General features: G+C 46.8%; 2 protein-coding genes across 11 annotated transcripts in view; both read right to left on the bottom strand.

Moving 5' to 3' along the window:
* The window catches only part of mgaa (MAX dimerization protein MGA a), a 44,183-nt gene extending 36,708 nt beyond the window's left edge, over positions 1 to 7,475 (bottom strand). For 4 of the 6 annotated variants that reach the window (XM_061696247.1, XM_061696251.1, XM_061696250.1 and 1 more), the window contains exon 1: positions 1,363 to 1,538. The gene's annotated coding sequence lies outside the window, so the exon portion shown is untranslated. The other 2 variants (XM_061696248.1, XM_061696249.1) reach the window with 2 other exon arrangements.
* A 3,261-nt stretch (positions 7,476 to 10,736) lies between these two features.
* Positions 10,737 to 25,512, bottom strand: tyro3 (TYRO3 protein tyrosine kinase). Of its 5 annotated transcripts, none has more exons than XM_061696256.1 (18): positions 24,242 to 25,512; positions 22,623 to 22,723; positions 22,374 to 22,544; positions 22,208 to 22,294; positions 22,019 to 22,134; positions 20,859 to 21,039; positions 20,655 to 20,797; positions 20,084 to 20,222; positions 19,868 to 20,009; positions 19,684 to 19,778; positions 18,775 to 18,870; positions 17,075 to 17,155; positions 16,916 to 17,008; positions 16,735 to 16,856; positions 14,144 to 14,253; positions 13,858 to 14,017; positions 12,773 to 12,909; positions 10,737 to 12,365 (listed from the first exon to the last, which is right to left on the bottom strand). In XM_061696256.1, exons 1-18 carry the CDS (start codon positions 24,499 to 24,501, stop codon positions 11,978 to 11,980), a joined length of 2,622 nt encoding a protein of 873 aa, XP_061552240.1. In that variant the 5' UTR covers positions 24,502 to 25,512; the 3' UTR covers positions 10,737 to 11,977. The 5 variants fall into 5 exon arrangements, with proteins under 5 accessions (XP_061552240.1, XP_061552238.1, XP_061552237.1 ...); XM_061696254.1 differs by having other exon boundaries at positions 19,868 to 20,304; positions 24,242 to 24,428; positions 25,274 to 25,512; XM_061696253.1 differs by having other exon boundaries at positions 19,868 to 20,304.
* Between the last annotated feature and the right edge of the window lie 288 nt (positions 25,513 to 25,800).

The following is a 25,800-nucleotide window of genomic DNA, read 5'->3' as shown; positions in this document are numbered from 1 at the left end:
CTTCAATGAATCCAAGATACACATTTCTGGAATGTGTAAGGAAGTTGGAGGACCTGGAGAAAAACCACACAGGAAAAGCATAGGTATCCTGGAGCTGGCATTCTAACCCCAAATCTCAAAACTGTGAGGTAGAGATGCAAACTCGCCCATCGCGCTGCCATTTTGAGACCAAACAGCAACTAGAGGCAGCTAATAGACTGTTCGCTATTATGTAACGAGTCGACTTCCCAACCATCTATTTGTTATATCGCTTATCCTCATTGTGTTTGCAGGTGAGTTGGCACCTATCTCAGCTGACTTAGGGTCAAGTCGTGGTACACTCTGGACTGGTCGCCAGACAACAACCATTCACAATCACATTTACACCTATGGACAATTTAGAGACTTCAATGAGGCTAACATTAGGAACGTGACAACTGGCCACCATCTTCGTGGAGTTTTCTAAACAACATGGAATGACCACTTCAAACACCTCTAAAATCCTCCATAACAACAACATTGAATGACTTAACTGCATGACCTATTCTACTGCCTACAATGCTCCTTTCACAAATAATGTTCCATTTGCAGTATTTAAGTCGGGCTTTTAGGGCAAGCGACGCCGTTAGAAGCGTCACGGTAATTTTGATATCTTGACTTTGGGAACCCCTCGGAATTTCAGCTCATACGAGCTATTTGGTGAATATTTTTAACTGAAACTTGTCAGCCAATCGGAGAAGGGGTTCTCCAAGTAGCAGACAAAACAAAAGGGTTGAGGAGATATGGTCATAAATAAATATGTTATACTGTTTTATTCTAATTTGAAGATGCTTTTTGAGGAGATTTTCTACAGGCGATATCGCACAAAAAAAAAATCCCAAAATCTATTACATACTTATTAAGCAATTTCTCTGGAACCAATCATCTGATTTTCAAAATTCATAGTGCATTGAATTCAGGTTGAAGTGACCATTCCAACCGGACTCGGCGCTTTGACTATCATTTTTGGAAATATTGTCACATTGCTTTTCAGAACAGAGAGGCAGATGTGCCAATAACTTTTCGATTGTTTCAAATCATCTACATTTGTGATGCGCCTTGTTTAATTTGAGAAATGAACAGCGCCTAAACTCCAGATGGCTAGCAGCCTGTTAACTGATATGCAACATATTAACTTGACACTCAAACCACTATTTACATCATTAATGTGCATGCTGCTGAAAAATGCTATTTTAAATACATGTCTGCTTACTAACCAAAGATCATGCAGCATGGACTTACAATGAGGTAACTAGCTGGCTAGCATGGCAACATGCTAGCATGGCCTGAAGCACAACCTCCACTAAACATGACCATGCGTTGTCATGACGTCACTCTGATTACCTTCCACACGGTTAAAGGCTTCTTCTACAGCGCGGATGCCGTGACCTCGACCCACTTAACGGCCAATTTTACGCCGTTTGTGCTCGGTCGACATCTTGCTTGCTTGGGTGTCCCAACCGCGGCTAGGCTAGCAACGTGCTCCGCGCTGGCGTCCGTAAATCTGTCGGTCCGTGTGCTCTTACGTCACGACGTGTTACTGCGCACCCTCGTCGGCCGCCATTTTGACGCCCTGCCACCGCCACCGGCCTCTTCTTCGTCCTCCTCCACGGTCCGACGTCGCCGACGCTCCACCGGGACCGTCGAGAATGTCGTCCGGCCCCCGGAGGCGCCGCGTTGGCCCCGAAACGAGGTCTTTTAGTGCCGCGGCGAGAGCTCCAACGCCGACGTAAGAAGGCAACTAGGATGTGTACTGGCCTGGACTAACTACGACGTTAAGTAACAGAACTCCGACGCATTTGAGGTAGTACAACGACACGATGTGGTTGTATAATAACGGCGGATTTGAGGTCGCACATCTACGACGTGTAGACACACAACAATAACGGATAGTACAACTACTACTTGGTGTACTAGTCTGGAGTAAGATAAACTATGTGTCGTTATGGGGCACAAAATGGCGGCAGGTGCTTGACTTATTTGGTGTTGCAGTGGTGGGACTTAACGAAGCACCAGACTTGTGTATTAGATTTTTCTGAAAACTTTTTACTTTTGCTCCCCGTATTGAAATTGTGTTAGATTTTTCTGAAGACTTTTTACTTTTTCTCCCAGTATTGAAAACGTGATATCACTACTTTCTACACCTTAATTGGTCAAAATAGGCTTGTTCCTCATTTCAACCACTGCCAATAGGGTTGCCACCTTTCAGAAATGAAAATAAGGGCATCCCGGGCACCCATAGCATTGTTATATGAATGACGCTTCTGTCAGACTGCCCCCTGCAGGGCAGCTGTGGCTACACAAGTAGTTTACCACCACTGGGTGTGACAGAATAATTAGTTCAATTGTCAAGTGTCCTTGACTGCCTTGAAAGCGCTATATAAATGTAATATAAGATTATATTTTTATGTGTGTCAATGTTTTCAATAAAGGGGTGAGCATAAAGGCAATTAACATTCCTATTTAACGTGCAATGAACAAAATAAAGTTTAAAAAAAAATTCCACATGCTCACAAATTATTAGTTAAGCTAATTAGTTAAGTTAAGATAATCAATGAGATACACTACAATCAGTTGTACGATACCACTGCTTTTGGAGCAAGGGCATCTTTAATCACCGCCTCTGCCTAGAGTCATTTTTAAAAAATGCTTGAATGCGCTACACTCTTTGGATGGGAATGTGTATATGCTATATCTATAAAAATAACTATTCACATTACGTATTCATTTATTAGCTGTTAATTCATAAGTATAACTTGTACTTAAATGGCCGTATAGTACATAAAATGTATATTTGATAATACGACTATATAGTAAACAGATGATCATTATATTTTAAAACCTCATGCTATACAATCAATGAAACGACAATAGTCTGCAAAAATAAGCCGCTTCCACACAGTGACGTCTTGCGGCAAAATCGGAATCAATCATAACGTGTCGAACCGTCTCAGCATCAGGAGACGATTTGAATAAAGAAAAACTGTGACACCGAGGCCTGCGATTGGCTGGTGACCAGTTCAGGGTGCACGCCCAAAGATAGCTGGGATAAGCTCCAGCAAGCCCGTGACCCGCGTGATGATAAGCGCTACGGAAAATGGATGGATGTGACCCCAAGGCTTGGTTCTTCTGTGTTCTTACATGTCTGCAGTGTTGCGCTCCAGATGACAATCGACATTTTTGCACTTCATTGGGTGCACTGGACATTTTTGATCTGACTTTTTTTTTTATTTTATTTTTATACACACACACACACACACAAGTACTTCTACTAAAGTATGGAGCGTGAGTACTTTTTCCACCTCTGGCACAAACAACAGATTTTAGGTCGTACTGTACAACTTCAACGTGTACTGGTTTTACTACAACGTATAGTAACAACAAGGGATTTAAAGTACTGTTGTACAACCACTGCATGTACCAGCCTATACGCTAATACAACTATGATAACGTGTGGTAACACAACAATAATGGATTTGAGGTAGTACAACTACTACTGCGTGTACTGGTGTAAAGTAAGATAACTACAATGTAGTAACAGTTACGGTGTACAAAATGGTGGCAAGTGCTTGTCTGTTTTTCATGCCACGTGTACTGCAGAGGCGGGAGGTAACAAAGTACAAATCCTGCGTTACCTACTTTACACTAGTATTTATTTATTTTATCTAATTACTTTTTCATTTTGCTCCCTGTGTTGAAAAACTGCTATCCGTACTGGTCTGTTGTAACTACACTATAACAGTAGTAGTAGTAGTACTAACACAACAATTATGGATTTAAAGTACTGTAATAAGACTACTGTACGTACCCATCTATGGTAACACAACGGCGGATTTGAGCTAGTACTTACTTACTACTGTGTGTACTGGTCTGGACTAACACAACTGGTGTGTAGCAACATGACGACGGATTTGAGAAACGGCAGTTACGGTGCACAAAATCGCCATTTTTTTCGTGGCTGTGTTTAAAATCACACCCAGTCGCCAGCTGCCATTTTTTTAGTATGTATGTTATCCCCTATGCAGTGCCCTCAATGTATCTCACTGTGCATCTTGAAAAGTATGCATTGCACTGATACAGAAAACATTTCTCGGGTATGGTTTGATTTTCGGCACGAGACAAATTCATGAGTGTGACAACACGGATGGAGATAAAGTGCTAAGTTTGTATTTATTTCGTAAAATACTCTTAATAAATATGTTCATCTTAAAACAATATCATGTTAATATAATTGATTTGTTCAATATTATTACGGAAGTTCCACCAGCTGACGTTGATCCGCGACGTTGTAGTTCTTGGCCAGTAATGACCCGAGCAGCGTTCCAAGATGACCCAAGTCTATTTGTAAAGTCCTCCTACCGTCATTAGGGAGTAGTGAATGAGCGAATGATTGCGACTGCATTTGCACTCCTTCCCTCTTTCTCTATTCCCTAATCACTATACAGTGATTTGTTTTGGTGTACACTTTTTAGTCAACTATATACTGGATAAAAATCCCTAGATGGGATTTGAGGCATGAGTGAACAATTGCTGAGAAGAAGCGTTTACCTGCGCCATTTGCCGCAGGTAAGGGTTCACCACCCTGGCGCGGCAGACAGGCGCGTTGTTGCCATCTTTGCGGCTCCTTGTGTTCATGTTCAGACAGTCCTCGTCTTTTTAGCGCGTCTTTTGTTTAATCGTCGGGTTTGTCTGTGTTTGGCCTGAAATGACACAAGGCAGCCAGTCGGCATGTGCGGTATGTCGTGCGTCATACATACTGAATGTTCTCTTCATTATTGTTGATAACGCTTCTAACTACTATTATTATATACCTGTATCCAAAATGAAAGTGCTTAGCCACAAACTGAAATAGTACAGTGAACCCTCGTGGGGTTAAGAACCAAGGTCAGATGCCCCACCCCCCCAACAATGTATTAATAGTTCAATCACTTAATATACCCCAAACTGCAGGATGAGGCCCAAAACACTTAAATTGTTCAAACTGCTAACAATTTCAACACAATGTTCTCCTTACAAATAAATGGCATATGGATGATCACAGACGGTGGCCGAGTAGAGATTGGGGGATCGAATCCCGTGTTGCGTTTGCATGTTCAACCCTGTGCTTGCACGGGCTTTCTCCCATTACCAAAACAAACACAATTTGTATTAGGCGCGACACGGCCCAACCTGACGGACTAGCACGCAGTGTCCGGGGTTCGGCAATTACTTTTCATGAGTGGACAACTGTTGAACGACATTGCAGCTGTAACAGCAAATCAAAAATGCATGAGCGTTCACAAAAAAAAAAATTCCGGGAACAAATTCACTGCCATTGACAGCTTTAGAAGTCAAATATCCATGTTAACTGGGAGGGCTGGCAGTGAATGAGTTTTAAGAGTAGGCGAGATAAGGGTATATGGTATAATGCCAACTTGAATGATGCAGTATTAGGTAACTCAAGCAAGTTGCTTTTTTCCCCCGCGAAAAGTTGGAATTTTGGAGGTGCGGGGATTCCGCCAGACAGCGACGTACGTACCGCACGTACACGTGGCTGCAAAGCAAAGCGTGGAGTCCCTCGCTCCAAAATGTGCGGGTGCAGTCAGTGGATGGGGGCAATCTATCATGGCCACCTGCCTCTCAAAAATAGCCACTCTTTTCTCCTTAACTCTCACGTTTCCTCTCTTTGTGGCAATCTGCTTCTTCGTTGAGAATCGTGCCATGTTTTTGTGGTTCAATAAAAACAATTAATAATAAAATACAGTACCGTATGAAAACTATTTCAGGCACGTTGAGTTGAATAAAGTGGTGGCATTGGGGGCGAAGAGCCCCAATACCGAACAAAAAATGGAAATACGTTTGGTCATTTGCCGCCTTGTACGACACCTGCGTATGTGGAACCTCAAACCTGATTGGAGGATAGCAGGTTTTCCGTTGCTGTGAGTCAGTAAGATTGCTCGGTGTGCGCCAAATGGAATTTTTTCACAGTGGTCCAACTTGCGTTGCTCGGTGGGCCTATGACACATTTTTTTGGAAGCGTCTAAACCACGAGTGTCAAACTCGAGGCTCAGGGGCCCGCCACTTCATTTTCTGGGGCCTGCGAAAGCAAATCATGTGCGTCAACTTCAGTTGCAAATTCTTTACTTTTAATAATGTTGAGACATGGCAAGCATTTTTCTTTACCAATGCCCCTTCTAAAATAATTTTTACTGGCTTGTGATTTCAAAGCAAGTAATGCATCAATTTGTTATGTACATGTAATAACATGAGGTGAGTATACCTTTATATGGGTTCACAATCATAGCGCCTCTCTGAAGAAAAGCAAAAGTACAATGTGGCCCGCGCCAAAAATGAGTTTGACAGCCCTGTCCGAGCTGTGCGCAGGTGCGATTCGTGTGAATGGCGGCTTGTGTCGTCGACGGCTCACCAGTCTAGTGTGTACCCCGCTGAGGTTAGGTTCCACAGAAAAAGTGCCACGAGCCGTGAGTAATGAATGCCCGCCCCAAAGGTTTAGAAAACCCTGAATATACCACAAACGCATCTCAAAACACTTGACTATCATTTTGAAGACATCTTTGAACATTACCCTGAAAAACATGAAAAAAGCAGCTAAAGTGCAACAGCGCTGGCGTTTATGTCAACTCGTAAAATTACCAGACGACTATCTATTTGATTTTTTTTTTTTTTTTTTTTTTTTTTTTTGACTCAGTGATATTTAGTCTCATTATTTTGAATCCATGTTTCACAAAGAACTGTTTATCTTGAGTTGGGCAGCTACCTGTTAACACTAGTCCAGGTCCACTAGTGCCAATAGCGATCCGGACCTTTCCCTGTATCGTCTTGAGGAGTTGACCACCCTGCTTTCAACCCCACAAGGAGCCTGCCCTGTCGGCTTGACCGCTACCGGAATCTTCCATCACGCTGTTCCCCGCTGCCAAGCCACCCGTCTAATTGCCGGTGGCCAGCGCGAGCTACTGCTCTGCTAACGTGGCACGCCTAACATACGTAACGTTTTCATTATTGTTAAGTGCCCTTGGGTGCCTTGAAAGGCGCTACTCGCACATAAATCTAAGCTACTATTTGTGTGAATGCTACACCAAAATTCTTTATTATTCCGCCGTTGTTTTTGTCCGAAACTACTGCCACAGTTTTCATCTGCTTGTATTTTTCTCATTAAAAAATTGCCAGCATTTCCCACAATTCCACATTTTACACCCCCAATTTCCTACTTAATGTTCAAACTGATCAACTATTGTTTTTAGCAAATAATCATGAACTTAGAATTTTATGGATGCAACACGTTGCAAAAAAAGAGTGAGAAAGTTGAGGAATGCTCATCAAACGCGTGTTTGGAACATCCCACGGGTGAACAGGTTCATTGGGAGCAGGTGGGTGCCACGATTTGGGTAGAAAAGGAGCTTCCCTCAATTGCTCAGTCATTCACCAGCAAAGATGGGGCAAGGTTCACCTCTTTGCGAACAAGTGCATGAGAAAATAGTCCAACAGTTTAAGGACAATGTTCCTCAACGTACAATTGCAAGGAATTGAGGGATTTCATCCTCTACGGTACATATCATCATCAAAAGGTTCAGAGAATCTGGAGAAATCACCGCATGTAAGCGGCGAGGCCGAAAACCGACATTGAATGGCCGTGACCTTCGATCCCTCGGGCGGCGCTGCATCAAAAACCGACATCTATGTGTAAAGGATATCACTGCATGGGCTCAGGAGCACTTCAGAAAACCAATGTCAGTAAATACAGTTCGGCGCTACATCCGGAAGTGCAACTTGAAACTCTACTATGCAAAGCAAAAGCCATTTATCAACAACACCCAGAAACGCCGCCGGCTTCTCTGGGCCCGAGATCATCAAAGATGGACCGACGCAAAGTGGAAAAGTGTTGTGTGGTCCGACGAGTCCTCATTTCAAATTGTTTTTGGAAATGGTGGACGTCGTGTCCTCCGGGCCACAGAGGAAAAGAACCATCCGGGCTGTTATGGACACAAAGTTTAAAAGCCAGCATCTGTGATGGTATGGGGCTGTGTTAGTGCCAATGGCATGGGTAAGTTACACATCTGTGAAGGCACCATTCATGCTGTAAGGTACATACAAGTTTTGGAGAAACATACGCTGCCATCCAAGCAACGTCTCTTTCACGGACGCCACTGCTTATTTCAGCAAGACAATGCCAAACCACATTCTGCACGTGTTACAACAGCGTGGCTGCCTGCAAGTCCAGACCCGTCTCCCATTGAAAATGTGTGGCGCATTATGAAGCGTAAAATACGACAACGGAGACTCCGGACTGTTGAACGGCTGAAGCTGTACATCGAGCGAGAATGGGAAATAATTCCACCTACAAAGCTTCAACAATGAGTGTCCTCAGTTCCCAAATGTTGATTGAATGTTGTTCAAAGAAAAGGTGATGTAACACAGCGGTAAACATGAGCCTGTCCCAGCTTTTTTGGAACCTGTTGCAGCCATCAAATTCTAAGTTCATGATTATTTCCTAAAAACAATCGAGTCTACCAGTGTGAACATTAAATATCTTGGCTTTGTAGTGGATTCAATTAAATATAGGTTGAACATGATTTGCAAATCATTGTATCTGTTTTTATTTGTTTTAACACAACGTCCCGCTTTCACCCACATTTCGCGTTGCCCACTTTCAAATACCCTAATTTTTCCACACATTAAAACAAATTCTACATTTTTCCCTCCCTCCCACATTTCTTGACCGATTCAAACCATTCCAATAAGATATTTTCCACATGACCCAAATTCTACACTTTTCCACATTAAAATACTCTCATTTTCCCCACATTAAGACAAATTCTACATGATTCCCTCCTGCTTCAACATTTCTTTACTCACTCCCCACATTCTCACATGACTCAAATTCCACTTTTTTCACATTTTACCAATTTGAAATACCCACATTTTTCCTGCTCTGATTTCAGCCTCTCAACTGTAAATATTCTGGTTTCTGTAGTCCATGAAAGCAGACTGGTTATCTTTTGTGTTGAATCGCAATGAGATATTAGCAAACATCTGCTTTTACTTTGGACAAGAATAATCAACAATGTTGCCTATTTTCTGACATGTTATGCACCAAACCAGTAGCTCAATCATAATTAATTTATGGGAAAATAAGTCACTTTAATCTATTATGAAAATAATTATTTGCAGCCATTAAATGAATAACGTGTAATTGACGTAGTTGAATCTGAAGCAGCCTCAGAAGTGATCTCAAACTAGTAGCATTCATCAGTACCCAAGATGTAGCTGTCCATTTCTGAAAGGTTGGTGATTATAACATCGCTCCCTCTCAAGATGTTGCGTCATTATTTGCTCTTGTTTAAACATTAAGCAATACCAAATTAACAACAATAATCGGTTAATAGAGTAATTGGGAAAGGAATTGCAATACTTCAATGTAAAATCATTTTTTATCTTATTTAAAGAGTTAATCGACACTGATTCAAAAAAATATTCGCTAGTGACGACTATATTTAAGGTTTAAACTTTTTTTTTTGGTGGGGGGGGGGGTGTATCCACCATTTGTGAATTTTTCCTGTTCGCGATGGGTTTTGTTGCCTGCGGTTAACAGTGACTGTACAGTATTCCATAATGTTCCACTCACTGTATACACCAGAGAGAAGAATTGCGAAGATGTGTTCTCGTGCCTGCGTGGCTTTTCTCCGGGCACTCCGGTTTCCTCCCACATCCCAAAAACATGAGTGGTAGGTTGATTGGAAACTCTAAATTGCCCGTAGGTGTGAATGTGAGCGCGAATGGTTGGTTGTTTGTTTGTATGTGCCCTGCGATTGGCTGGCGACCGGTGCGGGGTATACCCCGCCTCCCGCCCGAAGACAGCTGGGATAGTTCCACCAGTGGTGTGAGGGTTCCTGGTTTTAGCACATTCCTACACTTTACTTATCCCATGCTACATGTTAGCATTATGAACATCACACATTTCAACACATTTTAATGTCCCGGAACATATCTGGTGTTTAAATTTGTAGATGTTCAGATACGACTAACCCGACTAAGAGTTTTTCGAGATATGAGCCATCATTTGGCTCAATGTTTTGCTTGAACTTGCGAATGAGATATAAGCGCAATAATTTAAAGAGGTTTCAAGCCACTCCCAGTTGAACTTTACTATCAAACTAAACATAAAGCAAAGAGAATTACACCTTCTGTATTTGAAACAAGCAAATGCAACATCCTTTGCTCATTTGAGGACGACCCACATTCAAACAATTATTTGAATGGTGGAACAACATAATACTTGTTTTTCCATCTGCAAAAGATGACAGTAACTGACTGAGTAGTAGTGCAGGAGAAGTCGTAGTATTTGTTTGTCTGCTTATACAGTACTGCCTCCCGGTGGCCAAGGTGGGCACACCAGAAGGAGCAGCACACGGAACGGGAACAGGCACGTGTGGAGTCATTTACACCGCTCTGCTAATGCGGCGAGATTTTAGTAGTCACGGGTGAGTCGCAATATTTTGCAAATGTATCTGTAAATGTAGATATTAGCTCATGTTATCGAGCCACATTAGCTGAATAAAAACATGGAGTCGCAGGTAAGTGTTTTAGCTAATGTTAGCTGCCACGTTAGCTGAATAGATAAAAATTTGGAGCCATGGTAACTGTTTTTGTGTGTTAGCAGAGAAGTTTGGAGGAGGAGACTCCACACGGCACACATACATTGTACTGAAATGGATGCAGCATTAGATCATGATGCACAAACTTTTTAATGCTTTGCATACTATTTAATTGTGTCACTACTCAGGACAGTTGCTATGGATCCTCTGGGGAAAAAGAAGAATTTCCTTCGTGTGGCTTTGGGACAACTTCAACCTTCAAATGCAGCCTCTCTATCGGGACAATGCTAGTGTTTGTTAGCATCGACCACTAGCTTAGCACTGCGCTCAAATTGGCGTCAGCAGTTTGCCCCCGAACTTGGCTAACAAGTGGGACAAAACTAGTGTCTGTTAGCTTAAACCACTAGCTTAGCATTGCAATTAAGTTGGTGCAAGTACATTGCCTGAAATCTGACTAACAAGTGCTAGCTAAGCATTGGCTTAGTACCTATTTTAAGCAATATTACACAAATACTATAACCCATTTTGTTGGTTAGCATGAAGCATTAAATTTTGGTCCAAATCTGAATCAAGATTGGATCCTAAAATCATCCATCCATCCATTTTCTGAGCCGCTTATCCTCACGCGGGTCGCGGGCGTGCTGGAGCCTATCCCAGCTGTCATCGGGCAGGAGGCGGGGTACGCCCTCAACTGGTTGCCAGCCAATCGCAGGGCACATACAAACAGACAACCATTCGCACTCACATGCACACCTACGGGCAATTTAGAGTCTCCAATTTATGCATGCTTTTGGGATGTGGGAGGAAACCGGAGTGCCCGGAGAAAACCCACGCAGGCACGGGGAGACCATGCAAACTCCACACAGGCGGGGACGGGGATCGAACCCGGGTCCTCAGAACTGTGAGGCTGACGCTCTAACCAGTCGCCCACCGTGCCGTTCCTAAAATCATACATTGTAAATTAAGCAGAATGTAGCATTCTAGCTAAAATAAGGACAAACAAACAAGACCTGCGCCATGAAGTTGTTATTTGAGAAAGTCTCAGTGGAAGCGTTCACGATCCAAAATGGTGGGCTTGATCCTCACAATAACAATCCCTACACTGCCATCTGGTGGCTCGTTCTCATCAGCGCATGTTGGCTATCGGACGCTTGCCACTTTTGTTAGTTGTTTAACCTTGGCAGAGGTTCTGAGTGCAGTTTTTTTCTTCCATTTAACATGAGTGAACTCGCATGTCTGCGGGAGGTTTAATTTGTCAGGACACGACACATTCACATTAACCAGCATGTTAAAAAAAATGCGACGGGAAGTGTGCAGAACTCAAGTGTGCGGTCAGCATTTCTTGTCTCAAGCGCCGTCCTATCAGGTCACACGTGGATGACGGCGTCGTCGTCCTCATCCAGTCTGTCCACGCCCGCCCCGTGGCCCCCTCGGGCACCTCCGCCGAGGTCCTCCATGTACCTGTAGTCTCCGCCGCCGATGGCCGTGGCGGCGCCGGATGCCGCCGTAAGCCAATCCCGCTCGTCGGTCTCGGCACCCCGCGTCCAGGGGGCGCTCCGGCCGTCTGCCCGCCGCGACTCGGGGGCCATGTTTGCCTCCCGCCCCTCCCCGTCCAGGTTGACGTAGTGTAAGGACTCCTTGTACGGGGGCGCGCGCAAAAAGCTGAGCCGCAGCTCTTCCAGCAGGACCGCCAGATGCTGGAACGTAGGCCGACATTTGGGCACCGGACTCCAGCAGCTGTGCATCACGTCGTAGCTGAGAGGTCACACGACATCGTCGTCATTGTTAGGATATTCATGGATCGCAAGGTCGTACGGCATGGTTATGAAAGTCATAGGTGAGTCACATGACCAGAGCTGACAAGATTGTCGATTGTCAGTCATGTCATCACACGACATTCAGCCATTGACATTATGAGGTCGTGGCTGAGAGGTCACATGCCGTTGTTATGACATGGCTGGGAAGTCACATGACAATGATGTCATAGCTGAGCGGTCACATGACTCATGACATCGCTGAGGTTACACGTGATTGTCATGACAATCATAGCTGAAGTCACATGACACTGCCATGACAACATAGCCGAGAGGTCGCACGACATTGTCATGACAATCGTAGCCGAGCGGTCACATGATATTGCCATGACATGCTTGAGGACTCACATGTCTCGTCTGCACTCGGCAGGTTTTTTGAGGCGTTCTCCTCGAATCAGGTACTCGTAGATCTCGGAATTCTCCACGCCAGGATACGGCGTCTGGCCGCGGGTCATCACCTCCCACATGGTGACGCCAAAGGACCACTGACACACACACGCGCACGCACACACACACACACACGTTCCCGTTGCTTCAGTGAGCGACGACTCAATGATGTCATGTTTGTATGTTATGAGTTCATTGGCTGTGGTGGGAATCGTTGACCGCTTCTTTACTCCCTAATCACTATAAAGGTGTTTTTATATCATGGAATAGATGACTAAAAATACCTCTGTAGTGATTACGGAATAAGTGAAAGATTTCCAACGCAGTCGCTGTGTTCGGAATGATTCACTCGTTCCCATCATTTAATGGACTATTAGTTGATATCAGGGCTGAAATGATTCATCCAATACTCAATCACCAATCAGTATACACTGCATACTTGCAAACATGCTGATTTTGTTCTTTTCAGGTTTTTTTGCAACCCTGATAACACTTACTGGTGGCTTATCCCCCTTTATTCAACAAGTTTTGGGGTTTAAAAGAAAATGATTTTCAATGGCCATTAATTAGCCGCAAAGTTCGCTTTTTGTAGTCTGGAGAACCCGGAGAAAAGCCACGCAGACACGGGGAGAACGTGCACACTCCGCACAGACGAAGCGGATTTGAACCCAGGTCCTCAGAACTGGGAGGCAGATGTGCTGCAGAATATAGATTGTTTTATATGTATAATTGTGATGATTATTACTTACAGCAAATGAAAACCAAAAATCTCTCATCTCTAGAAAACTAGAATATTAGGTAACCAAGAAACAATGAAAATGATTTTGAATGTAGAAATTAGGCAAGAATTTGCCCCAAGCGTTGAATGAATCGATAGAATGTCTGAAGATTCCAATTGATTGAGATGAACCTGATTCTAGGGGAGAACTCCCGCACACTACGTCGTCACACAGTGGTACAAAACAGCCGTGATTCTCAAAGCATTGGATGTAGCCCGTCGGGAAGTGATGTCACAAAATGTTACTGTTTGCGTGCGCGCGTAGTACCACGTCGCTCTGCGTAGTGTAGACGTTGTCGGCCAAGCTTTCCAAAGCGATCCACTTGACGGGAAGCTTGGAGACAGATCCTTGTCGGTAATAATCTCCTGAGTAGATCTTCTTGGAGAGGCCAAAGTCTGCCACGCACACCACCATGTTCTCATCCAGCCTGACGCACGCACACACACACACACACACACACAGCAGATTGGTGTCAATCGCCTTCCGTTAGTTCAAGAGGATGCGTGACGAAGGCGGAAGGAAAGCAAACAGAAGAGCGTCAAAGAGGACTGACATGCAGTTGCGGGCCGCCAGGTCTCTGTGGATGATGTTCCGAGCGCTCAGGTATTCCATCCCGCGAGCCACGTCCAACATGAAGCGAACCAGCACGGGGGCGGACAAGTCCTGATGGGGACGACACGGCAAGCGAGCGCGAGCGCCGCTCGGTCACACGCTGAAAGCTGCCAGCTGACGCGCTCGAGGAGACGCAGTGACGCGGTGAGCGTGACAGCGACACGGGGACGCAGGGAAGGGATACGTACGGTCCCCTCCAAAGGTATCGGAACGGCGAGGTCGCTTCCTTTGTTTTTGTTGCGTACTGAAGACATTTGGGTTGCAGATCAAAAGGTGAATAGGAGACAAAAGTTCAGAATTCCAGCTGTTATTTCACGGTATTGACATGTAGAGATGTTCAAAAACTCCACCCACTTTTCAAGTGAGCAAAAGTATTGGAACATGTGACTGATGGGTGTTTCGAGGTGTTTCTAGTTGCTCAGGTGTTGCCTTTTACAATGCAAACTAGAACTAGTAGAAGTTCCACCAGCTTCTTCCCTCTTGCCATCAACTTCTTAAACAGCTAACCTATAATTCCATGACAATAAGCTGGCAATTGTTTGACTTGAGTCGGTTGTCACATTTGTGTGGGGCCAACGATGTGTGACTCGTGCGCTCGCTGTCGTCGTCTCGCCACGCTGCGCTAGTTGCATATACCGGCCACTCGTGCCAGAGTCGCATCTGCTCCATTTGCACACGGACTGAGGAGCATCTGCAACATTCGCGCAATCGACATCGTCCCAGCTGATCGCGCTACTCGTCACTTGAAACCGCGTCCGCTCCTCGAAGTCTCGGCGCCCTTCGCACGATGCTCATTGCGCCGGACTATTGCAATACGAGTCGTTCGAACTGCTCTAAGTGCGAGAGGACTCTGCATCTTTTTGCACAATTGTTTTTTGTCAACGTCTTGATGTCCCCAAAGTGTTCCGTCAATTGACCGTCTGTCGTACTCGAGCGGCTCCAACGACCGGAGACAAATTCCTTGTGTGTTTTGGACATACTTGGCAAATAAAGAGGATTCTGATTCTGATTGCATAAACATGAGAAAGTGCTTGTTTTCGGCTTCGGGTTTCACCTGTGGAAACTGCATTTGCCGTTACGCAAACACGAGGCCAGAGAGCTGTCCACGGGAGACAAGCAAACCCTTTTGAAGCTGAGGGAAGAGGGAAAATCGATCAGAGCTATTGCACAAATATTGGGAGGAGCAATACAACAATTGGGAATATCCTGAAAAAGAGAGAAACTACTGGCGCACTGAGCAACAGACATCAATCAGGTCGGCCAAGGGCATCGACAGCAGTTGATGGCGGAAACATTGTGAGAGCTGTGAAGAAACACCCGAAGACAACAGCCGGTGACATCACTGCCGACCTCCACAGGGCAGCGGGGGTGAAGGTATCACAATCCGCTGTTCGAAGAAGACTTTGAGAGAAGACATATACAGGCCATACCACAAGATACAAACCACTCGTCAGCAAAAAGAATCGGAAGGCCAGATTGGAGTTTGCGAAGAAGTACAGAGATGAGCCGCAAAGGTTTTGGAACAAAGTTTTCTGGACTGATGAGACCGAGATGAACCTCTCGCAAAGTGACGGAAAGGCCAAAAAACACGAGCTCATCTGTGAAGCATGCTGGAGGTCATGTCATGGCTCGGGCTTGCATGGCTGCTTCTGCAACGGGCTCACTCGTCTTTACTGATGATCTAACTCATGATGGTAGCAGCAGAATCAATTCTGAACCCTACAAAACCATTTTGTCAAAAGAAATGCATCCAAACTAATCGGGAGAACCTTCATCATGCAATAAGACAATGACCCAAAACAACAAAGGACTTCATCAGGGGGAAAAAGTGGAAGATGTTAGACTGCCAAGTCAATCACTGGACCTTAACCCAATAGAGCATGCATTTTACTGAAGAGAGAACCCCCCGGAAACAAACAAGAACTGAAGGAGGCCGCAGTAAAGGCCTGGAAAAGCATTTCAAATGAAGAACGCAAGTCTGGTGACGTCAACGGGTCGCAGGTTCGATGCAGTTATTGCAAGTGAGGGTTATGCCACCAAATATTGAATGTTATTCTCCTGAAGTTCATTTAATAATGTCTGTTCCAATACTTTTGCTCACTTGTGGGTGACTTCAAACAAAAGGTACTCGGTCCCGAGTTGTTTTACGCATCTAGTTGGGAATACCATGAAGTAAAAGCTGGAATTCGGAACTTTTGTCTCATATTAATATTTTGATTTGAAACCGTAGCGTTTTCAGTATACAACAAAAACAAAGGAATTGACCTTGCCGTTCCAATACTTTTGGAGGGGGCTGTAGCTGTGGAAGGTGTGGCATGCTTAAAGAACACTGAAGTTGTGAGGGCGACAGAGTGAAGTTATGATGTAGTGAAGTAATGCAGTAAAGGTGACGTTTTGAAGTTGTAAAGCAGTGAGGGTGACAGAGTGAAGATGTGACGCGGTGATGCCGTGATACAATGAGAAGGGCAGCGGAAGGGCGACGCAGCGACGCCGTGAGGGGGACGGGAAAGGACGCAGTCGGGCGAGACGTACAAAGGGCCAGTCGCCGAGTCTGGACAGGTGCAGGAATGTGTGCAGGTCTCCGTGCTTCATGAAGGGTAAGACCACCATGGGGACGGGCAAACGCCGAGCGTGACGTCGGTGCAGACTCACTCCTGTCGGACCAAACGCACTGTCACGGCTGACCTTTGAACCGGCTCGGAACTCGCTTTACCAATGAGCCGGATGACGTTGGGGTGACGGAAGTCCTTCATGTAGGCCGCCTCCTTCAGGCACCGTTCGATGTCACCTGACGAGGTGATGTCAGCTGGACACGCCCACACGGTGACATCGTCAGGATGTGAAATTTCAACGGGGGAAACGCGGGACTCACATTTCAGAACCTTGACCGCCACCTTCCGGACCCGGGAGTCGTCCGTCTTCAAGGAGGCCTCGCGCACCGAGCCGAACTCACCTAAACACGTGCGCGCTTGTCAGTCGGCTTGGCGGCGACGACGTAACCACGGCGATGCGCGTACATATGCAAATTAACGGTTTGTCACGGGAACACATGATGTTCGTGAAGTCGACGGGCGGTGTCAAAGTCATCGGAGTTCAGCGACCGCGCCGCTAAAATATAGCATGCTTAACATCAAAATGTGACATTTTACCAAACAAAACAAGTACGCTAGGAAAAGATTTAGCTTTAATCACTTTTTTAATTATTTTCCAAAAGCAACCGCACATTTCTCAAAAAGGTTTTGTTTCATTTGGTCATCTGCATGTGTGTGATTGTATTTTAAGGCACAAAATTTGAAGTCACAGGTTTTTGGAACTGAACAAATTCAATCAATACATGAAGAACAAGGAAATTTCACCATTCATTTCCGACACAAGCATAATAATTCTCAAATGATCCTTCGTCCCCACCGCGACTGTCTTTTGTACGTCAATGTGAACGCACGATGTGAATATGTACGCATTTTTTGTGACTTTGTCACATGAATGCATGATCTGCACCAAGTCAACTTAGGATGTTGTCACTTGACTTCACACCGATTTTATCGGGCTGATCGGTATCGGCCGATATTTAGCATTTTACGCCGATCGGCTTTAATGTCATAATTCGCCGATGATCGGCTGGGCCGAAAAGACGATTACTTCGCGTCGCCGCGCGCACAGTATATTTGAGTCCAAAAGCTAGTTTATTTGTAGCCTTGTCGCGTGTCTTTTGACATCGTACTGTAAATATCTGACGGCCAAGAAGTTATTTTAAAAAAATGGCGGCGGTGTGGGACAGACAACACGTGATGCCAGGATCAAAATGCAAGACAAATTTGCTCTTTCGCGATTGCGCTGTCAGACTACTGCAATAAAATCTTGTATTTCGATACCACCGGATACACACGTTACCGTGGCGACTTTGTATTATAAGGACAAAATGGGGGAAAAACGGGACAGGAGAGCACGTCGGTTTAAGGCTCGCTCGAGGGACGTTCACGTACTTTGAATACGATACGGCTCGCAAGCAGGCAATCGAATGTTATGTAGCCTAGCAAGATACTGCTAGCACCGACGGTTGGACGTAAACATGCCGCCGTTCTGTCGAATCGTGCTCTATCGCTTCGGCGTGGGTGAAGTCGTTTCATTAAAAATAAAGTAATTCAATGGCAGTAAGTTGGCAGCCATTGTTTCTGTCACGTTGTAATGTTAGTTTGACGTGACTGATTCGAATACACGATGTGATCAGAGCAGTGATTTCCAACCTTGATGGAGGCAAGGCACCTATTTTGCAATTGAAAAATTCTAAACGGCACACCGACAAACAAAAATGTCACAAAACGTGGATACATTAAATGACTGTATTGACTAATAGAAGAGCATTTAGCATTTGCTCTGTCTGTCACTGCCTCACTGGCATAAATAGAGGAACAAAGATACATTATTTATGGAAATATAATTTTTGGAGCAATTAAGTCGTATATACAGTAAATGACCAAGTTATTTAAATAGACACATTCCTCCATCTTGTGATCGGTTATCGTTTTTTTTTCAAACTCATGAAGACGTGACATTCTTCAAGTTAACGGTTACCTTTGCCCAGCATGTGTCCGAGCGTCAGCAGCGTCTCTGGGATGAGAACGTCCTTCAGTTTGTTCTGGAGATCCTCACTGATACCCAGGCTGCCCACTAGAGGGAGACGCACAACACAAAGGGTTCATCTGATTGCATTGCAAACAGGACAGCCAAAGTGATTCGAATAACAGCGGACATGTCACGTGTCCGTTCGCTTGACAGCAGGGGGTTTTATGGAGTTGACTCAAAATCCTGATATCGTGATTAGGGAGTAGGGAATGAGTGAATGATTCGTTTGGAATCATTCACTTATTCCCTAATCACGATATCGTTAAGTCAGGAGTGAAATGAAAAATAGTTTCGGAATACTACTCGGGTGCCGATAATGACATCAGGTTGCACGTGGGGGTGCAACAATTAATCCATTATCAAATTAATCGACAACTATTTTTTTAAAAAAAAATATCTTTTAGAGCCACTCTTTAACTTAAAATTGTCCAAATCCTCGAAATGTCAGGATGTCAACAACAACACCTGATTTCTGTCATCCTCCATGAAAGCAGACTGAATATCTTTTGTGTTTAACTAAAATAACAAATTCCCAATTTCCTTCTGCTTTTGCTTTAAAAAAAAGAAAAAAAAAAGCTGAACATTTTTGCCGATTTTCTGACAGATATCACAGACCAAAGCAGAAACTGAATCATAAAAATTTTTTGCACTATCAATTAGAAATAATGTCCTGGTTTTCAGCAAAGAGATGGAAATTTGTTTTAAAAGTTTTTATTTTGTATCCGATGAATCGCAAAAATGATCAACAGACTAATCGATTATTGAAAAAATTGGCAGCTGCAGCCCAAGTCACGTAACGACAAACCACCGAAACGCTTGCCTGATCGGCGAACTCGTTAGCGATCGAGTGGAACTCACGCGTGGAAAAATGCGGGTCGCCGGCGTTTCTGTTGAAGGAGCGAGCGGCCGTGAAGGAGACGGGAGCGTCGGTGCCGGCGGGCGGGAAAACCCAACTGGGGACGAGGGGAGGGGGGGGGACAAGTGTCACACACACACAAAAACACACACAAACCGGACTGGTTATTCTGACGACCTCCCGTACCCAAAGTGCCTTTCCTTCCCACGCCGTCGAGCAAAGACGGAAAAAAGCAGCGCCGACACGGTCAGCGCCAGAAGGGCGAAAAGAACACCCACCCAAAGGCGGTTCCGCTCCACGGGGGCGCCCGCGGACGCAGAGCGGCCACCTGCGTGGTCGACGACACGTTCGTTAGCGTGCTTTTGTGTCATCGGCATGTCAGCGGGCTGACGGCTAACGCACCCGCAGCGGGCAGAACCGCAACCGGGGGACTCCAGGGTCCGCATCCGACAGCCGTGCAGGCCGACACCCGGACGGACGCATTGAAGAAGCGGCCGCCGCCCGACAAGCGGGCCCACGGTTCCTTGAAGAGCAGCGGCTCCTGGACGCACGCAAACACATGCACGCAATACCGGATGGACGGCAAGCCATCGGGGGGCACGTGCACACACGCAAACAGACACCTCCACACGTGAACACGCACAAACATGTACAGGGATAGGCACGCGCGCGCACAAACAATTAGGCGCACACATACAGATATGCGTGTGAACACACAGACACGTTTGACCACACACACAACAAAAAAGCATACAGGCACACTCGCACAAAGCCACACAGTCAAATTTACAGACGCACGAATACGGAAAAGAGACACACACTCCAAAACACATACAAATCGGCACAAACACACAAATGACACACTCACAAAAGAGGCACACACTCACTCACAGACATTTTGCAGGCGCACACATTCACATGAACACAAACAGGCAGACCCACACACACACACACACACACATTGGCACTTCACCTGTTGCTCCCCGCCCAGAATCCATTGCACCTTATAGGCCAGCAGCTCTCCCTGAAGCTCCTCCCCCCGGAGCTCCGCCCACTGGAGGCTCAGCCGCTGCCGGGACGAGTCGAAGGTCAGGTTCCTCGGGGCCGCCGAGGGAACTGCGGGAACAAACGGACAGTCGCGCGACACGTACGAGCCGGCGTCGCTCGCGTCGCTCACCTGACTCGGGCGTGAGGAAGCGCGTCCAGGCGGAGAAGGGCGACGCCCCCACCTCGTTGAGACAGGCCACACGCACGCTGTAGTTCGAGTGGCGGGTCAGACCGGGGAGGACGTGCGCGTGAGGAGGGACGGGCACCGGAGACTCGGGGAAGACGGCGCCACCGGGAGACGCGCGCTGCAGCTGAGGGGGAAGTGGACCGAACGACGCCGTTGTTTCTTATGCAATCTTCTACTTTCTAGCGATGGTGAATTGGGGGTTTTCGTTCGCTGTAAGCTATCATCGGAATTATACATATAGAAAGAAATCCGAAAATATTTCACCGTGAGTGCAGCTGTATAATAACAGTCAACCATCTTTCCGATCAATGCCAACTAGAACGAGCACACATTCCAACAGCTTCCTCCCTCTTGCCACCGACTTCTTAAACAGCTAACCTACGATTCCATTGCAACGCGCTGGCAATTGTTTGTCTTTTTGACTTGAGTCGGTTGTCACATTTGTGTGGGGCCAACGATGTGTGACTCGTGCGCTCGCTGTCGTCGTCTCGCCACGCTGCGCTAGTTGCATATACCGGCCACTCGTGCCAGAGTCGCATCTGCTCCATTTGCACACGGACCGAGGAGCATCTGCAACATTCGCGCAATCGACATCGTCCCAGATGATCGCGCTACTCGTCACTTGAAACCGCGTCCGCTCCTCGAAGTCTCGGCGCCCTTCGCACGACGGTCATTGCGCCGGACTATTGCAATATGAGTCAGTCGAACTGTTCTAAGTGCTAGAGGACTCTGCATCTTTTGCACAATTATAAAAATAATAATAATAATAATAATGTACCGGCATTACCAGATAACTAGCAACCCTTGATTGCTCAGTGACTGTTTTTTTTGTTTTGTTGTTGTTGTCAATGTCTTTCGTCCTCTGTCAATCGACCGTCTGTTGTCGTACTGGAGCGGCTGCGACGGCCGGAGACAAATTCCTCGTGTGTTTTTTGCGCATACTTGGCAAATAAAGATGATTCCGATTCTGACATTCCACATTATAGTCGTTCAAGCGCTCGTGTGTGTGTGTGTGCGCGCGCGTGCGTGCGAGGTTCTGTGTATGCATACGTTGGCTGTGTGTGTGCGTCTATCCAATATATCCACGTGTGCGTGCGCATTACCTGGACAACGCAGGCGGAAAGCTCGGAGTGACCCGTGAATCCTGGTTGCCATGACAACAAGGCATCATCGCCCAACATCTCAGCAACCTTCAGTCCGACGGGAGCTGCCGGCGACGCTGACACGAGACAAGATGTCTGAACTCGACCCCCCCGAAACGCATGCGATGCTAACGCTAACGCCGGTCTCACCTTTGATGTAGACCGTGCCGGTTCTGGATACGGAGATTCCGCGGGCGTTCCGGGCCTCGCAGTAGAACTTCAGCGTGTCGTTGACACCTGCGCACCGACGACACGTGGTGTGATGAGCCAAGTCCCGATCGGAGGTCACGCGACATCGGGACGCGAGCGCTCGTACCCGGGACCCGAAGGACGGAGGGGGACGGCGTGGCGCCTCCTTCCCGGACGCCTCCCAGCCACCACAAAACCTCCACGGGCTCGGGCGGTCCGACCGCGCCGCAGGTCAGGTTGAAGGGTTCGCCGGGAAGCGTGGCCACGTCCTGCGGTTCCCGGACAAAATGCGGGACGCCTGGAAAAGACGAAGACCGTGACGGCGGCGTTTGGGGGAAAAAAAACGCAAGAGAACGCGTTCCGGCTCGCTCCTCGCCTTCAACCGTGATCCAGGCCCGTTCGGATGCGAAAGTCCGACCGTGGAAGTCCACCTCGCACCAGTACTGACCCGCATCCTGCTGCTGGACCGACTTCACACTGAAACACAGAGTGGAAGGCTGAGCTAGAAGTAAGACTTGGAATCGGAGCAGGACTATTGGATCGTATTACGCCGATATCGGCCAACTTGCACTTGCGATGCGATTTTAGGCTTTTGTGACTTACCGATCAAACATGACCCGGCTCGGCACCCTCCGACCTCGCCGACTTTGCGGTACCGCACGTTGCGTCCCGAAACCTATACCTTTGCAACATGCTGGTCTCTTGGCAACTCTGACAGCGTTCTCCGTTTGGGCTCCAGTACTCTTCCCGAGGAAATTAAGAGCGGCTACATCAGTAGGAATGTTGAAATCTTGATTTAAGACTCGATCCTTCCACACTCTGGCATTTAGTTAAATCGCACGCAGCATGCTAGTTGCCTCTTGCTCTGCCTTATCCCCCGACATCTGGATTTTGGCCTGCTTTACTGCCTTACTAACCAAATCGGAGACTGTCGCCGCATGAATTCTACACCAAGCGAATGCGGCGGACCGCTTCCCCGGAGACGTCGCCGCGGAGGATTCTGCTCCGACCGAGGCAGAGCCGTTTTCCCGCTTCGTCTCTTGAAATGGACTCCAGGGGTGCAACGAATCATCAAAAACTAATCCAGTACCAAATTCATCAATAATGAGTTTTGATTTTCGATTTACAGATCTTGTTTATCCTCAAATTGTGCAAATCCTCGGAATTTCAGCCTCTCAACAACGGTTAATATTTCTAAATATACTTATTATAATCATAAAGCAGGCCGATTATCTTTGTGTTTCATCTTCTTCTACTTTGGCAAACGATCAACATTTTCCCCAATTTTCTTACCAACCCGCAACTGACTCATCATCCATTTGGGCATTTTTCTCCGCTGTCAATTTGAAACAATGTCCTGTTTTCGAATAAAGGGGTGAACATTTTTAAAAACCTGACTCTTCTATTCATCGAAAAACAATGATCCACAGACGAATCGATTATTAAAATAATCGTTAGTTGCGGCCCTAACGGATGTGATAAATGTTGCCCACTCGACATTTATTGGTCATCCAGGAGGTCCTGAGAAGGTTCTTCCCTTCCCAGATGGGGTTTGGAGTTTTTCCTTGCCCAGTTGGGGGTTTAGATCAGAGGATGTCGATGATCTTTGTCAACTGTGAGCCTGTGAAGCGCTTTGAGACAATTTTGTGCTTCAGGGCTGCACAAATAAACTTGACTTAACTTGGACTGGGACTGAGGTCCCACACAGAACAGGACCAGCAGAGGCTCATAATCCAAAAGTGCACGGAGAGACTGAGCCGGGATTCCGGCGGGATCAACGCGCGGCTGACGTTTCAGGCTGGCAGAGGATTGTGGGAAATTGAGTTCCCAGTCGCTGACTTGAGTTAGCATCGGGCTAACGCGGCGCGACTCGGTGAGGCCCGGCGGCGACGAAGAGCGACTCGGCGGAGGTCGAGCGGACGCTTCCCGTTCTGCGTGACCTCATCGGGAGCGGCTCAACCAATGACAATAACCCTGACGCGGCGGCGCGGGTACCTGTGGTAGGTCTCCCAGTGTTTCTCCCCGAGCGCGACGAACATCTGGTCGCTGCCGAGGAGCCGCGCGCCGTCCTTCATCCAAACCACGTCGGGCTCGTCCAGGCCCTCCACGGCGCAGCCCAGACGAACTCCGTTGCCCTGAGACGCCGTCCGGTTGCCCGGGTGCCGGCTGAACGTCACGCCGCCTGAGACGCGACCGCGACAAAAAGAGCTTATGGCTGCCGTCTCGCTCCGCGGTCGCGTACCGGCTGCCAGCATTGGAGCAGCAGCATTGACTGGAAATCCTTATTCGCCGGCCTTTGTTTTCTGTTCTTGCGAGGCTATCTTGATTGAGTTGCTCTGCGACTTAGAAGCGATGTTCGATACATCTTCTTTTCGCACCGATCCCACGCGTACTTGTGACACGTACAAACAATTTCAACGTACACGACGACAGAATTCACAATGACCTTTCTTTCTGACGCGCATTACGATTTGCCAACTACCGGCGAGGAGGGGTGACTCGCTGTCAGATATTTGTTTTGCTTTTTTTCGCTCTACGTACCGGTTGCCGGCATCGGCAGCCATCGCGAGTACAGCATATCGCCGGTATCGGTATTTGCCGATCCCCGTATGAGCGCGAGTTATTGAAAAACAGAACCCGAACACGAAGGAATCCTTATTGATCTGCCTCAAATTACAATCTCGCTTTATGTTCGCGTCCCGACTGTTAGCATTGGAGCTATTCTCTTGTCAAAAATGAAAACACGCGCACACACAGGAAGCCCATCAACATGACATCATCGCGATTCCCGTTCATCCATGCCGACGAATTTGATGACGTCACCAATGACGTTCAGGAGTTGGTTCATGACTGTTGATCGACAGACACGACGCGAGCGTCACAAATAATGTGGAAAACGAAGACGGGCGGACGAATTTCGAACACTTCGCACCAAGTCAAAGTGCTCGAAAAGTCACACATAGTGTCGAGTACGCGCACCTGCCGTTCACGCAAGCAATCAAATTACCGATAAACGTGCGGACTCACCGATGACACACCAGGCGTCCCGGGCGAGTACCGCGACGAGCACGAGCCTCACGGCCAGCCCGGACATGTTTGTTTGTTTGTGCACGAGAAGCGCACTTTGAGCCCCGGCCGCTCACTCGCGCGCGCGCGCGCACTCACGCTCGTGCCCGCTTCAAACCGACGTCCACTCGCGACAGAAGGCGACAAAATGGAGAAGGAAAAACAAGAGGAAAGTTCTGGGATCAAGTTCCTCCGCGGGGGGGGGGGGGGGGGGGGGCCCACAAGGGGCCGCTGGCAGTTTTGCCGAGATTGGTGACGTCAGGTGACCGTACCGGATGGGGAATTTTACGCCTTCAAAATAAAACTAGTGTGACGGTCACGCTCGAAAAATTCTATCGGCCACCAAGACCAACATCGTGCTCATCAGAAGCAAGGCAAAGGCTTTACTCCTGAAAACATTCTGCAGACTTTGAACATTTAAGTGTCGGAAAGTACAACCCAAAAACGATCGCACGCACACGCGTCGTACTAAAAAGTTCAACACAAGT

This window comes from Phycodurus eques, chromosome 14 (genome assembly GCF_024500275.1).
Source record: "Phycodurus eques isolate BA_2022a chromosome 14, UOR_Pequ_1.1, whole genome shotgun sequence".
In the NCBI taxonomy this organism is placed as follows: Eukaryota; Metazoa; Chordata; class Actinopteri; order Syngnathiformes; family Syngnathidae; genus Phycodurus; species Phycodurus eques.
The sequence above is the reverse complement of the archived record's forward strand: the minus strand, read 5'-3'. Positions and strand labels throughout refer to the sequence as shown.